Here is a 15,625-nt window from a genome sequence, read left to right on the forward strand (position 1 = left end):
ATCTGATCACTACTTAAGTTCTGTAAAGATGACTTAAACAAACAGGATCTCCTAGAGAATACCTATTTGACTTTTAATGCCACCAATATTGTCCTGCAGCAATAATATAAGGCACATAAGTTCACCAAATTTTCAGATTTGATATTTGTTTTACTTATTGCTGAAAAGCAGAACCAACTTTTGATAAAGATTCATCAAGCTCGACCTACTGGCTCGAACGCTACGCCTGAAGTGCATGTGACCAATTCTAGTAACCACAACCGACGGAAACCTCATCGTGGTTGTTGAAGCCCTACCACGGGCCCAAGGTCAACAAAACAGATGCCCACCCAAGGGAGGAAATTTGACCCAGAAGCACCAACCTTTTGCCCCTAAAGCCCCAAACTTCAAGAACAAAGGAAAAGCTACCGTTCAAATGGCTTCCATTGAAATGGACATGTTTTATCGTTGCAGATCAAAGGATCATTGGTCACGCGTATACTGAGCTACCCCTGAGGCTATTGCTAAGTATCATTCTCGTCGTGAGTCTAACTTTGCAGTTGTAGAAAATCCCGAAGATACTACAACAACTCTGGAGGTTTTAGATTTTTAGGAGGCATCTGCTCCCATGGAAGAATAAAGTTTTATTTTTATAAGACATGTTAGGGCATTTTACACCCTTAGTGGCCGAACCCCCCTAAGACATGTTAGAGCATTTTACACCCTTAGTGGCTGAACCCCCCTTAACTTTTAAGACGATGGTTTAATTTTTAGACAAATTTTCTAAGACTTTAGAATTATTTGTTTGGTTTTGGTTTGCTTTGAATTATGGATATTATTTCTTGAATTGTTTAATTGAATAAATGGAATTATATTTACGCATGTGACCAATTCAATTAATTTATTTCTAGGTATGACTAGTAGGGAAGTTAGTTGTCTGCCTGATAGTGCTACCACGCACACCATATTGCATGAGAAACGCTATTTTACTAACTTCGTACGTAAAAATGCACCTTTGATAACCCTTTTAGGGCCATCCAACCTGATAGAAGGATACGGAAAGGCCTATATTATATTGTCTCATGGTACTGAATTAACCATTAAAGAGGTACTTTATTCTCCACGTTTCGGAAGAATGTTGCTGAGTTTTAGAGATATTCGAGATAATCAATATCATGTTGAAACCACTGAAGATAATGGTTCTAAATTTCTTTGTATCACTTCTTACGAATATGGCCAGAAGCGTATTCACGAGAAGCTGGAACGTCTTATGAGTGGATTGTACATAATAACCATTTATGCCATTGAGAACCATCACGTGGCCAGCCATATGGCTGGATTCCAGAGCACTCTTCTACTTTGGCATGATCGAATGGGACACCCTAGACGAGATATGATGCACCGTATCCTCAAAGTATCACACGGGCATCACTTGAAATCTTATCTCGGCCATCTGCTTTGCAAAGCTTGCTCCTTGGGGAAGTTAAACATTCTACCCTCACTTACATAGAGTATTCATGACCCCCCTAAGTTTCTTCAAAGGATTCAAGGGAATATTTGGGGACCTATCCAACCAATATATAGACCATTTAGATACTTTATGGTGTTGGTTAATGCATCGACGCGATGATCACATGCTTGCTTATTATCCACACGCAATGTTGTATACTCTAGCACAAATTATTAAGCTAAGGGCTCACCACCCTGATTATCCGATCAAGTCGATTCGACTGGATAATGTTGGAGAGTTTACATCATAGACCTTTTTGTTGGGATTGAAGTTAAACATCTTATACCCCATATTCACACCCAAAATGGCCTGGAAGAAGCTTTCATAAAGAGCATTCAAATGATAGCTCGAACTTTGGTTATGCGAACCAATTTGTCGGTATCTGCCTGGGGCCATGCAATATTGCACGCAGCTTGGTCTGCATAAGGCCTATTATACCCAACCTCATTCACCGTTACAGTTGGTTACTGGATACGAGCTTGACATCTCGCATTTACGTGTGTTTGGGTGTGCAGTCTATGTGCCAATAACGCCGCCACTACGTACCAAAATGGGTCCTTAGAGAAAAATAGGATTCTATGTCGGTTATGATTTGCCATCCATTATTCGCCACTTAGAGCCCTTGATAGGAGATCTCTTTACCGCACGTTTTGCAGATTGTCACTTTAATGAGGCAGTCTTCCCATCGTTAGGGGGAGATAAGATCACTAACGTTCGTGTAGAATGCCGCAAATTATCGTGGATTACTCCCACTATGTCTTATTTATATCCTCGTACCCTCAGTCTGAAATTGAAGTGCGACATATTCTAGATTTTCATAGCATAATTCAAAGCATGTCGGATGCTTTTACTTATCTAGCAAAGGTGATGAGATCACATATACCCGCTGCAAACGCACATGTAAGGATGAACGTATTTAACGTATGCTGTAACACTGCCTTGGAAGGCCGGACCATCCCCGAGGGTGGAGCGGTCGCACCTCCCATATGGCCTGGTCCACTAGCGGCTAACCAATCACCTTCTCCTACCCTGAAGCATGGTAGGCCCCCTGGTTCAAAGGATTCACAACCCCAAAAGAGGAAAATGGCACAAACTAGTGACCTTAGTTTGAATTAGACCATTGCTTACTTATCTATTCCAACGCATGAGATTATTCTAGATTACGGTGATGTCTTAGATGAGACATACCGGCATCTCGAGAATTGTGAGATTTTGGTCCATTATGCAGTATTGGATGAGGTTTGGCATCAGAATGAGATGATTATCGATGATGTATTCGTATATACTGCTGCTTCTGATAGTTTGCTTAGCGATGACATTCAACCACGTTCCATTGATGAATATTGACGTAGAACGGATTGGTTAAACTGAAAACAAGCAATTCAGGTCGAACTCGATTCGTTCGCGAAACGTAAGGTGTTTGGGCCTGTAACTCCTACTCCACCACATGTGAAGCCCGTGGGTTATAAATGGGTTTTCATGAGGAAGCGTAATGAGAATAATGAAATAGTGCAATACAAAGCACACCTCGTAGTGCAAGGTTTCTCTTAATGCCCTAAGATTAATTACGAGGGGACGTATTCCCTTGTAATGGACATCATAACGTTCCACTACCTTATCAGTTTGGTCGTTTTCGAAAAATTGAATATACAGCTTATGGACGTGGTAACCACGTATCTCTATAGGGATCTAGATACGGAACTGTACATGAAAGTTCCAGAAGGACTTCCATTAACTGGTTCAAATAGTTTTAAACCACGGAACACTCTCTCAATTAGATTAAGGATATCACTTTATGGATTGATACAATCTAGGCGGATGTGGTATAACTGTCTGAGTGAATATTTGATAAGTCAGGGTTATGTGAACAACAAATTATGCCCATGCGTGTTCATAAAGAAGTCACATTCTGGATTTGCGATCATTGCAATTTATGTCGATGACTTGAACCTCATCGGAACTTCCACAGAGCTTGAGGAAAACTCGTTATTTGAGATGAAAGATCTTAGGAAAACTCGTTATTGTCTCAGCCTAGAGATCGAGTATTGTTCGGATAGAATCTTAGTACATCAATTGAACTACACCCAGAAAGTGTTGCGACGTTTTAATGAGGATAAAGCAAAGCCTTCAAGTACTCCTATGGTCATTCGAACTCTAGATGCTAAACGAAATCCCTTCCATCCCAAGGAGGATAAGGAAGAGATTTTGGAGCTTTAAGTTCCATACCTAAGTGCAATTAGTGTTTTATTGTACTTGGCTCAATGCACTAGACTCCACATCTCATTCGTTGTTAATCTTTTGGCTAGATACAACAATGCGCCTATAAGCAGACACTAGAATGGTGTTAAAGCCATTTTCCGCTACCTAAAAAATACGACGGATTTAGGCTTGTTCTACACCCATGAATCCTCGAGAGGAACCGCCACCCCTCTCGGTCCTCGGGTTAATTCTAGCCTCGTTGGTTACGCTGATGCTGGTCATCTGTCTGATCCACATTGGGCACGTTCACAAACGAGCTATGTCTTTATCGTTGGAGACATTGTTATATCTTGAACACCTACCAAGCAAATGCTAGTTGCGACTTCTTCGAACCATGCTGAGATTCTCGCCCTGCGTAAAGCATAGTGCTTTGGTTGAGAGTAGTCATGGAACATATTTGAAGCACTAGTGGTTTTACTTCCGTCGTTGACTTTCCTATGACGATCTTTGAAGACAATGCAACATGTATCGAGCAGTTAAATAAGAGATGCATCAAGGGAGACAACACCAAACACATAGTGCCGAAGATCTGTTATTTTGACCTGCAACAACAACATCAGAACATTGAAGTTAAGCAAATCCGTTCCCAGGACAACTTAGCCGATCTCTTCACTAAATCATTGCCCAAGTTTACTTTTGAGAAGCTCGTCCAAGGAATCTATATGCGTAAATTATCTGAGTTGAATTGCTTGTAGTTATCTTATTTGGAAGTTATATCTAACTTATGGGGAGTATCCTGAAGCATACTTACTTGATCTTAATGTACTCTTTTTCCTACGATTAGGAGCATTTGTCCTACTGGATTTTTGCTACCTAACGAGGTTTTAACAAGCCACCCATCCTGGGATGATTATACTCCGTTGAGTTTATTACTTTCGTCCTGTTTGTCATTTGTGTTAGATATTATGCATACTTCTCTCTTTTCTCCTTAGTCTATGGGTTTTTACCTACCTTAGGTTTTATCATAGTTAGGTTTTGTGAGTTTTACTACCCATGCATACTTTCTTTTAAATTTGAGACTCGTATTCACCCATTGTGCCGATGACTTCATCAACTGTTTTACCTTATCTGTTGAATATCTGATGCGGTGTTTTGTTTGAGTATTTACACACTCAAGGGGGAGTGTTGCAATCCTATTAGATTAGGAATGTGATTGTGTAAATCCTAGTGTACCTAGGAGTATCTTGTATATTCCCTTTGGTAGTTTAATTCCTATTAGAGTTGTAATCTTAATAGGGTAAGGATTTAACCTTCCCTACTGCTATAAATTAAGGCACAATGAGATGATACAATACACACCTCATAATTATATCTCTCTCTTCTCTTTATGTTGTCGCCGGCCCCTCTGCCTCTTTGTCCTAAATACAGTTCAGGCAAATAACCCTACAACACATTTTAATTTTTTAAGATTTTATGGTGTGCGAGATAATAACATAAATAGGGTGGGTCTAGTAGAACTCTATTAAAATATGAATCTCACTTAATTAAAGTTAGGTGTCAATAAAAAGACTTAAATCAATACATTTGAGATCGCTTACAAATTGTGTATTTATATGTTACAGTTGATGGACTGAAAATTTTTATTTTAAATTAAACATTTACAACATTAATTTTACAAAATAAATTATAAAATCTACAGTTCGATCGTAAACACAAAATATCTGAATCTGTCAAAATATCTAAGGGAGAAACCCTCCTCAATCTTAACGAGTCAAACATTCCTCTAATAATAATATAAGGCCTCGTTAGTCGTTACGCTGCACGGCAACACCCGCCATCTTTAGTTCTTACCCGGTTCAAGTCGTCCCGTTTCAACAGGGTCGCAATCGTCGCAACGCTAATATGTTCCAACGTCCCAGGCCATCAGATTGATTCTCGGATTGGCTGAAGAAGAAGGACCTCAAACGGGTAAACCTAATTTCGACCCCTAATTCAAATCTCTCTCCGTATTGCTATTTCTTCCTTGCACATTTCATCTTTAAATTATACGTTTTGTTCTGTTTGGCTGCTGGGAAAACCGTCGGGAATGAAAAGATTGGGTATTCCAATAGCAATAAAATTTCCAGGAAAAGGGTTCCTCTCTAATTGAATGGTTATGCGAAAGATGCATCTTTGAATAAAATTGGGTTTTGCGCATAGGAGAAATGGACATAACATTTGAATTGCACTTTGTGGGTGCTTATAGTTTCTTCCTTGATAATTAAGGTTGTGTTTGTTGGACATGATTGGTTTGGATAAGATAAATCACTAGACTCGAGGCATGGTGGAGTAAATGGATGTCTAACTTCTGAATTTGGTCAAAGTTGAAGGTTGAAGATGAGTAATCATGAAGGTAAATTGTCCCTCCTAATCCCCATTGAAAATGGTAGGATTAGGACCGATAAATTTAATGAATACTCCGTCTTCTACCTTCAACTTGGACGAATTTTGGAAGTTTGTCATCCATTTATTCCATTAGTATGCCTGAATCTAGTGAATTATCCCATCCAAGTTAATCAACAAAGGCAGCCTAAGGGTATACTGCTGGCAATTGGGAATCTGAAGTAAATTCTTGTGGGGATTTAAAGTTCCTCAATTGTATGAAATCGTGTTAGTCTCTGATGAATCAGAGAGTCTTTACTAAAAGTTTGACCTTAACTGTAACAAAAAGAAGAAGAATAAATTGGTACTTGGTAATTGTTGGTAACTTAAAAACAGGTTGGGTCTAGATGGTGTTGGAAAAATATCCAATTAGTCACGTTGGTCCTGGGGTGTTGTTGCCATATTAGAAGTCTAGAAGAGGCATTTTGATGCCCCACGATAGCGAAATCAGTCCTGTTGTAAATTTTTATCCCAAAATTAAGAGGATATGATGAAGCACTGCACCGCAGTCCCTATTAGCCATTTGAAGAACATTCATGTCGGAAGGAAAACAGTAAAAATCGTTTGAGCATCTGCTTGCAAAGTTGTATGTTGATCTATAAGGGTTTGCTTGGTTTAACATGATTTTCGTAAGTTCATAGATTTGCTGGTCTACTTATAAGATTTGTCATATGCACTGTTTTGTCTGATAGGAATAAAGTATATGATCATAATGTGTGATTTCATCAGCCGAGAGGCTATTGTTTTCTCAACATTTTTCTTTGCTTACATCCTCTTTTCTGTTTACTATTTCTCACTTCTTTTTTTTTTATTTTTTTTTTATTTTTTATTTTTTATTTTTATATAACTTTATATTCGCATGTTTCAGAGTGAAAAGCTTAGGTCTGATCAAAGTTGTATTTGACTCATTACCCAAGAATGGCATCATTAGCTCAAACTCCATTCATGATGTCTGCCAATAATGTTCGCAGAGTCCACCCTGCAATGCAGAAATCAGTGAACACATCAAATACAATACATATACCCACCTTTTCTCACATTCGGATAAAACTTTCCCCTGTTTGCTGCACAAAACTGACTCGCTGGGAGCCCTCAGCTGCCTCATACGCCCCCACGGAGAGTGCTGGTGACAACTTCTTGAATAAAACCTCCAACATATTTGAAACCCTTTCTTCTATTAGCAATGATGAAGCACCAGAAACCAACAGTGAAACGCTTACTGATGCAAGTAATCAGACAAAAACGGAGTTTCAGGTCCTCAAATGGCCAATGTGGCTCTTGGGCCCTTCTCTTCTCCTCATCACCGGCATCGTGCCAACTTTGTGGCTACCAATATCTTCCATATTCCTTGGCCCCAACATAGCCAGCCTGCTTTCCTTGGTCGGACTTGATTGTATATTTAATCTTGGCGCAACCCTTTTTCTACTCATGGCCGATTCTTGTGCTCGGCCTAAACAGCCAGAACAAGCCTGTAAAAGCAAGCCCCCGTTTAGCTACCAGTTTTGGAATATGGTTGCAACCGTGTCTGGATTTATCGTTCCCCTAATAATGGCTTTTGGATCCCAAAAGGGTTTCCTCCAACCCCAGCTGCCTTTCATCTCATTTGCAGTTCTATTGGGTCCCTACCTTCTGCTTATTTCAGTACAAATTCTGACAGAGATGCTGACTTGGCATTGGCAGTCACCCGTTTGGCTGGTGACCCCTGTAGTGTACGAGTCTTACCGGCTGTTGCAGCTAATGAGGGGACTGAAGCTTGGAACTGAGCTCAGTGCACCAGCATGGATGATGCATACGATCAGAGGACTAGTGTCGTGGTGGGTACTGATTCTTGGCATGCAGCTGATGAGAGTTGCTTGGTTTGCGGGTTTCAGTGCTCGAGCTCGTAAGCAGTAGCCGCCTTCTGCTGATGACTAGTTTCTGGTAATGTGTACCCCATCTCGGAGAAGAAATGACTCTGGCTTTCAACGTTGTTTTGTGTTGCAAGTGAAGGAATGTGTGGTTTTTCACCTTATCCTTTGCTTTGTTCATATTAATGTTATCAAACATTAAAAATGAGATCATTTTTATTCCATGACATGACTGTATTCGCATACCAAACGAATGTTATTTTGGACATACATAAATAGTACGAATGCGATGTGTTCATAAAAAAAATAGCATGAATGACGAGTTCAATATCGATTTATTTCTCTATTTCTTATTGTAAATTTGTAAAACGTTGTACAAAAATAAATTTCTTCACGTGAAAGTTCTGGCACAAGAATCATAAGGCGAAAATGCACATGAAGGGATGGACGGTTTTTTTCCTTGGGTATGAATTGATAGATTTACATGTTTAAGGGTGCATGCATATCAAGTTACCAGCTAGTTCTTGGTCTATTAATACTTTTCTTTTGAATGTTAAAATAGGTCCCCAATTCAAATCTCTATTTCATCAATAAGAAAAGAAGATTCAATTAGGGCTTTGGAAGAATTTTAGGAGAATGTAATTAGTTAGGATTTTAAAAGATAGTCAAATGATGTGAATGTTGATGATTGAATTATTAAGTAAATATTGATTAACGTGCTTATTTTCTATTAGTCATTTTGAATGAGTTTTGTATACTTCACAAAGACATTGTCCTTTTGAATGAGTTTCGTATACTTCACAAAGACTTTTTCACTTAGATTTCAGTGGAGTTGGTTTAATTTTATCAAAGAGTTTGATAAATTTTTGTAGATTTTTGTGGATTCGTATCGACTTTTTAGCGGTCCATTTAATAATGGGCATTTTGATTAATTTTAGTAATTGAAATGCCGGGTGGGCCATCATGTCATTTGTGATGTTAATAGTGGTTGTGGATGTGATGGTGGCGTGGCCGTGACAGTGTTAGTAAAGACAATGGTATGATGGTGGTAATAGATATGGTGTTGGTGGCGATGAAGACGAGAATGAATCAAAGAAAATTGCATAAAATCATCTCCAATCGAAGGAGGGTTAGAGGTTCTTCAAGAAATTAATATTTTAATAAACAATGCAGAGTCATATTTCTTAGAGCAAATCCAACGACAGTGATGGTCCGATGGATCGGGGACCATTTAATTGCAATTGCCTCCCTCCCTTGCTCTAGCCCATGCAGGCGATTGGGCTCGGGAGCGGCCTGAGTGAAAGGGGAGGCAAGGAATCCACAGCCTAAGACCTTAGGCGAGTTGATGCAAGGCTGATGTCATGACGACATCAGCCACGTTATAAAATTAATATAAAATATTAATAAAAATTAAAAAATTAATAAAAAATGTTAAAAATTAATAAATACAAAAAGTAAAAATTAAAAAAAAAATTTAATTTTTCTATAAATATGTTATCATTATTTTCCAACTTACACCACAATTTTATATTTTCTCAAATACCCTGGGTTGTAATTTCTTATTTAATGACACGTAGTACAACGAGATTGATTAAAAATCATATCCGAAATTAAAAATAAAATTATTTTTTTATTATTTTATAAAATAAAAAATACTAATATTTTATTGCGTATTGTCATGACTATTCAATTAGGGGTGGAGATGCAAAAACCAATTACTATTCATTAAAGGTAGTTACTGTTCAATAGGAAGTTGCCCTGAAGGGCCTTGATACGCTGGACTTGCTCTTACCATCTCCAATCGAGGGCCAAATAGTCATAGGGCCAATCATAATTTATTATTTAAATTTAAAAACTACAACTTCAATTTAAAAACTACAAATTAAATTTAAAAACTACAACAACTTAAATTTATAGAAAAAACAAGTATGGAGTAGGCATTTAAGTTTTATGTTGTTAAATGTTTTTTTTTATGTTGTATAATTTTTATGTTGTTTAATGTTGTTTCATATTACTTAATTTAATTTAACTGTAAAAAAAAAATTTCAAAAATAACGGCTAGTTAATGTTAGCTAGCTAGCCGTTGCAATTTGAATTGTGGCCCCACCTAGGGCCGGCTAGTTGGCTCATTTGGGCCAGCTAGTTTTTATCAAGTGGCGTCCACGAGCCCTTTGGCCTGACCTTCAGTTGGAGACGGTTTTCGGGCTATTTTTAGCCATCTGTACCCTTCAGTTGGAGATGGTCTAAGTTCCATTTGAAAATCAACCGATTTCATCACTTTTTCGTTATTATTCAACTAAAGTCACTGAATTTTTTAATAACTTAAAATTTTTCATAGGCTCTATATAAATGTTACTTGAATATATTCAAATTTATGAAATTTTAAATGTTTGTAAAAGTTCGGACGCTAAAGTTAATATACTCGAATTCTTATAAATTATTCAAAATCCTAATAGGATATTTGTTTTTTCTGCTTAAAAATGGAATCAATTAGTGGCTTCGACAATGCACCATCATGCAATTCATCAAAACTAGAAATCAAATTTAGAATGTACCATGTGAAATACAAGTCTAAAATTTATCCCAACGATTGAGCATTTAAGACTCTCACTCATGAGTGATATATCCTTGATTTAAATGAAGCATTGAAAATAGTAGCCACCTAGTACTACAGTTTAATGATATTCATTTTTACTCGTAAGTGAGCGATTATTGCCAAAAATATATTTGAACCACATTAATAGTAGTCCATTATAAGGTTAATTTGAACCATATTAATGTAGATAATATCATTTGCTAAAAAAATAAAAATAAAAAACACAAAGCGTTGAAAACAGTAAGAACCAAAATTTCTTATCTTTTTATTTGGTCAAAGTATATTGTCATTCATCACTTGGGCATTAAGTGATTCGATAATTTGTTTCTTCAGGTAATCAAAAAGACAAACCTACCCTTCAAACTCCAATAAAAGTACAGCTTTGATCTGAACCGCAGGAGCCGGTGACAAACCAGGTGACAGAAAGACAAGCCAACGCAGTCCCACGTTGTTCCTTCCCCTCTCTCAAATCATCCGAATCTCTCCCACTCTCTCCCCCTCTCGACCACTCATCGCCACCAGAAAACCGCTCACCCCGCCGCAAAACCACCATCCTCTCTCTCTTCTCCGATCGCTTCCGATATGAGCACCGGCGAGCTTCTCAGCATCGAACCCCAAGAGCTCCAATTCCCCTGTACGCTCTCTCTTTAACTGCTTCTCCTTTACTTGCAGATCCGCCTTTTTTATTTTTTACTCTTTCTGATATTTTAACTTTCATTTTTTTGATTAATTTCTTTGGATTTGAATGAAATTAGTTGAATTGAGGAAACAGATCTCTTGCTCTCTGCAACTCTCCAACAAAACCAACGACTATGTGGCTTTCAAGGTTTTAAATTTTCACCCTTTTATACTTTTTCACCAGAGAAGTTAATTTCTGGGTGTGTTCAATTTTGACTGCTAGAGATTTGCAATCTTGGTTTTGGTGTAATTTTGTGGTCTTTTAGGTAAAAACAACAAATCCCAAGAAGTATTGTGTTAGACCAAACACTGGGGTTGTGTTGCCAAGGTCCACATGTGATGTTATAGGTATACCCTCCACACTGCAATTCATTCTTAATTGCTAATTATTCGCATAATTACGATATCCCGATGTGTTAATATGTGAAATTTGTATGTGGGTTAAGTGACAATGCAAGCACAAAAGGAGGCGCCTTTGGATATGCAATGCAAGGACAAGTTCCTTCTTCAGAGCGCCGTTGCCAGCCCTGGGACGACCACCAAGGACATCACTGCAGAGATGGTAGTTATATGATTTCTATGCGACCTTGTGTATGAGTTTTTGAGTTTACTTGGCTATATTTTTTGTGTAACTGACTTGTCGAAGTATATAACATGTGTTTGCGCAACTGGGTTTTTGTGTTTGTTAATTTTTAGTTCAATAAGGAGTCGGGGCATAATGTTGAAGAGTGTAAGTTGAGGGTTCTCTATGTTGCTCCGCCTCGGCCACCATCGCCGGTTCGCGAAGGTTCAGAGGAAGGTTCATCACCCAGGGCTTCAGTGGACAACGGGAGTGCAGCTGCTTCTGAGTTCAAAGCCGTGAGTACTTCTTGATGGATCAGAAAAGAAAGAGAACAATTTGATTTTGCCCTTAACTGTATTAAATAATGATTTCGTGATTATTTTTGGTTTTAGGCTTCAAGAGCTTTCTCTGAGCAACACGAGCCTCAAGATAACTCATCTGAGGTATACTTTTTATTTTTAAACTAGGTGGTATATTGAGTGTTGAACATTAAAGGTTTATATAGCTGTCAATTAATGTTGGTTGTTTTTGCATGATTTGCATCTGTGTTTATTTTACGAGTACAATACAACATTTTTAAACGTCTAACCCCATCCAAGTGTGCGGCCTTTCATGTTTAGCATCCACTAGAATTTGAACAGTTCATGAACTCCTGATTTCAGAATTTACCTTTAATCATCATAGCAAAGCATTTTAATGCCCTGGCAGACCTGAGGGCGGGTGGATTAGTTGTATCTTATGAAGCTGTTTTCAGATATTTTAGCGTATAGCAGCGGAGAGACCCCTAAGACTTCCCTGGCTACTTTTCCATTAGATTTTGTTGTTCATAAAGCTCTATTTGTAAGTTACCATTCCTCAGTTATGAATCCCTCCATTTACACAAGAAACTGAGGTAAGACTAATAATTTCAGAATTTAGGATGACTCAAGTAGTTTGCAATTCTTGTATTCGTTCGTGTAGGTTGAAAATTCCCTTTTGGAGAATGCCCTTTTCACAATATTGTATGGCAAGCTTGAGCATTATCTCAATCGAATTATCCCTTTCAAGTTTCTCATTTAGACTCGCTACTGCTGATAACCATTTTGGATGTCCATTGTCCTTTAATCGACATTGTATATTTGTTTTTATTAGTGAAGGATTTTTTTATGATGGAATGAATTTGTGGGGTTGCAGAATATTGACGTTGGCGGTATAAGGTGGTTAATATAATTTTGTAATTGCAGGCAAGGACATTAATTGCAAGGCTGACTGAGGAGAAAAATTCTGCCATTAAGCAAACTAACAGGCTTCAACAAGAACTGGTGAGGAACTTTTTGCTTCGGTTGTTTTAATGTCTGAGTGGAACATGGTAGTTAACATGATGTCTTTACAAAAGAACTAAAGATCATGAGAAGTTTTCAAGATTTTAAACCCTCACTAGAATACCAATTTGAGCTAGTTGACCTTTGTTAATAGTGATATGTAATTAGTGTACTAATTATGATCCAGGAAGCTTATTAAAATCTAGAAAGCTTCTTAATGATATTTTAAATTGCACGAACCCTAGATGTTTAAAGATTTGACATCGTATAGCTGTTTTGTCAAATCTTATCTGTCAGTATTTGATAATTCTCGGAACCAACCATTTATGGTACATCACTATACCGCCAGTTTTCAATTTTTTAAAGCCGTGTTACAATTCTGTAGACTTAAGCATCTAGGTGAAAGTGAAACGAGATTGTTGACTTGTGCTAATGCTAATAAAACGTCATATGCAGGCTGTTTTGAGGCGCGGGGTCAACAGGAGTGCTGGCGGTATGCCATTTATCTATGTTCTTCTAGTTGGCTTGATTGGCATTATTTTGGGGTACATTCTGAAGAAGACATGACCAGGCACCTAACATTCCCGGGGCACTCCCTTTGCTGGACAATGAAATGTAAAAAAAGAAGTAAAAAACCAGAAATTGAATGCGTGGTTGATTAGTTGCAACTTTTGTTTATGGTATTACCAATCTGTATTGACACTGAGAATGTTCTGAAACACATTAGACGTAGCATTTTCTCATTGTATTAGACACCTTAAAATTGGTTCTGTAATTGACATGTAAGTCGAAAGTTTTCCGTTGTGTGGCCGCCTCCTTTGTGAAAATGTTTGTTTTCTTTCCCGAATCGAGGATTGGTTTTCTACTCTAATGTTGGACGAATTGTAGGTTCGATTTCGATTTTTCAAAACATGTTCTCATGGCCGAAGTGTCTCAAATGCAAGTTATTACAAAGTTTGCTCTCACACTGTCGAATTTCAACCAATGCAAGCTTTAACCTAACGGATATATACTCTTCATATAAGAGCATTACACGTCCTGCTATTAGCTTCCTAAAGTCGATATCTTAAAATCGTCATGCAGCTTTTGAATGACACCCAATCTAAACCCACTTGATGTGCATTATCCAATTCTTACTAATTCTTGCTGCTGCACAGCGCCGTCGGGCATGCTGCAACTTTTAATTCATATTCTTCGAAGGCATCAATCCTCTAAAATTGTTTTGAAGCATCCACAGCAGCTTTAGAAACACATTCTACCAAACACTCTATTCTATTTTATAGCTGATTATTCTCACAACACAGACAAAAAATTTGTGTAAAAAGCACAATACCAAACTAGCCCTTAACCTATTGTTTACAAACTTCACAGAAATCTCTTTACTTGGTGAAATTTGAAATATCTATCGTCCCTGAGTCACTACTTACACCAAAAATTGGCAATTGACCTGTTCCTTTTCCATATTTGATTTGCTTTGGAAAAAAGTGTTTGAATGTAAGCTGTTTTGCGACCCTGAGGTTTCGAAGTAAAGACCAAAGTGTTTCAAATGTGTAACGGCTAGTTTTTATTTAAAGTGCAAAGGCTAGTTTTTCATGAGAATAGTGGGTAGAATCCTAGTCACTTAGAACAAATGTAAGGTTAGGATTAGAACATGTGAATGGCTGAAATTTACACATCTAATTGTTGCCTTCAGGGCAGTGTACCTTCTGCGATTTACCCATGTCTTTGTAATGGATTGCACATATAAGACTAACAAGTATAAGATGTCATTACTGGATATCATATGAGTTTCAAGTTACACCACATCCTTTTATTTTTGTTTTATTTTCATGCAAAATGAGAAAGAAAAGGATTATGTGTGGGCTCTAAAAAATGTTTAGTCAGCTTTTGGGAGTTGATAATCATCCTATGGTGATTATATCAGATAGGGAGTTAGAATTAATGAATGCTATACACATTGTCTTTCCAAGTACTTCCAATCTTTTGTGCGTGTGGCATATTGAGAAAAATATACTTGCATATTGTAAAGCTCATTTGGAGGAAGAAGTTGATTGGGTTGATTTCATTTCTACTTGGAGAATTTTAATCCAATCTCCTAATGAAACATCATTCAATGAAGCTTGGAGTAGTTTTGAGGTTAAGTACAAAGAGAAGAAATTTGCTTTGACATATATTCTTAGTACTTGGCTTCCATACAAAGAAAATTTTGTAAGTGCATGATCTGAGAAAGTTACACACTTTGGTAACCGTGTTACTTCAAGAGCCAAAGGTGCACATGCAACGTTCAAAAAATATCTTCAAGTTTCAACAGGTACTTGGCTTCCATACAAAGAAAAATTTGTAAGTGCATGGTCTGAGAAAGTTACACACTTTGGTAACCGTGTTACTTTTCAAGAGTCGAAGGTGCACATGCAACGTTCAAAAAATATCTTCAAGTTTCAACAGGAGGCCTTCGCGAGGTAAAAGAAAAAATATGCATTGCTATTGAAAATCAATTTCAAGAAATCAAAACTCAACTTTCAAGCGAAAAAG

At 37.6% G+C, this 15,625-nt stretch overlaps 2 protein-coding genes across 2 annotated transcripts; both read left to right on the forward strand.

Moving 5' to 3' along the window:
- The first annotated feature begins 5,503 nt into the window (after positions 1–5,503).
- On the forward strand, positions 5,504–8,309 carry LOC137734760 (uncharacterized). Its single transcript, XM_068474042.1, has 2 exons — positions 5,504–5,656; positions 6,978–8,309. The coding sequence occupies exon 2, from the start codon at positions 7,028–7,030 to the stop codon at positions 8,000–8,002; it is 975 nt and encodes a 324-aa protein (XP_068330143.1). The 5' UTR covers positions 5,504–5,656; positions 6,978–7,027; the 3' UTR covers positions 8,003–8,309.
- Positions 8,310–10,978: 2,669 nt separating this feature from the next.
- Positions 10,979–13,903, forward strand: LOC137733658 (vesicle-associated protein 1-2-like). Its single transcript, XM_068472804.1, has 8 exons — positions 10,979–11,186; positions 11,308–11,378; positions 11,497–11,578; positions 11,677–11,792; positions 11,927–12,088; positions 12,185–12,235; positions 13,016–13,093; positions 13,550–13,903. The coding sequence occupies exons 1-8, from the start codon at positions 11,135–11,137 to the stop codon at positions 13,658–13,660; spliced, it is 723 nt and encodes a 240-aa protein (XP_068328905.1). The 5' UTR covers positions 10,979–11,134; the 3' UTR covers positions 13,661–13,903.
- Positions 13,904–15,625: the final 1,722 nt, after the last annotated feature.

The sequence above is a fragment of the Pyrus communis genome, chromosome 5 (assembly GCF_963583255.1).
Source record: "Pyrus communis chromosome 5, drPyrComm1.1, whole genome shotgun sequence".
NCBI classification, from domain to species: Eukaryota; Viridiplantae; Streptophyta; class Magnoliopsida; order Rosales; family Rosaceae; genus Pyrus; species Pyrus communis.

What these genes read in the sequence shown, in the direction of transcription:
- LOC137733658 (XM_068472804.1), top strand. Translation starts at nt 11,135, where the DNA reads ATGAGCACCGGCGAGCTTCTCAGCATCGAACCCCAAGAGCTCCAATTC. An exon ending in ACGACTATGTGGCTTTCAAG is followed by an intron (nt 11,379 to 11,496) that starts GTTTTAAATTTT and finishes GTGGTCTTTTAG; the next exon opens with GTAAAAACAACAAATCCCAA. An exon ending in ACAGGCTTCAACAAGAACTG is followed by an intron (nt 13,094 to 13,549) that starts GTGAGGAACTTT and finishes CGTCATATGCAG; the next exon opens with GCTGTTTTGAGGCGCGGGGT.
- LOC137734760 (XM_068474042.1), top strand. Translation starts at nt 7,028, where the DNA reads ATGGCATCATTAGCTCAAACTCCATTCATGATGTCTGCCAATAATGTT.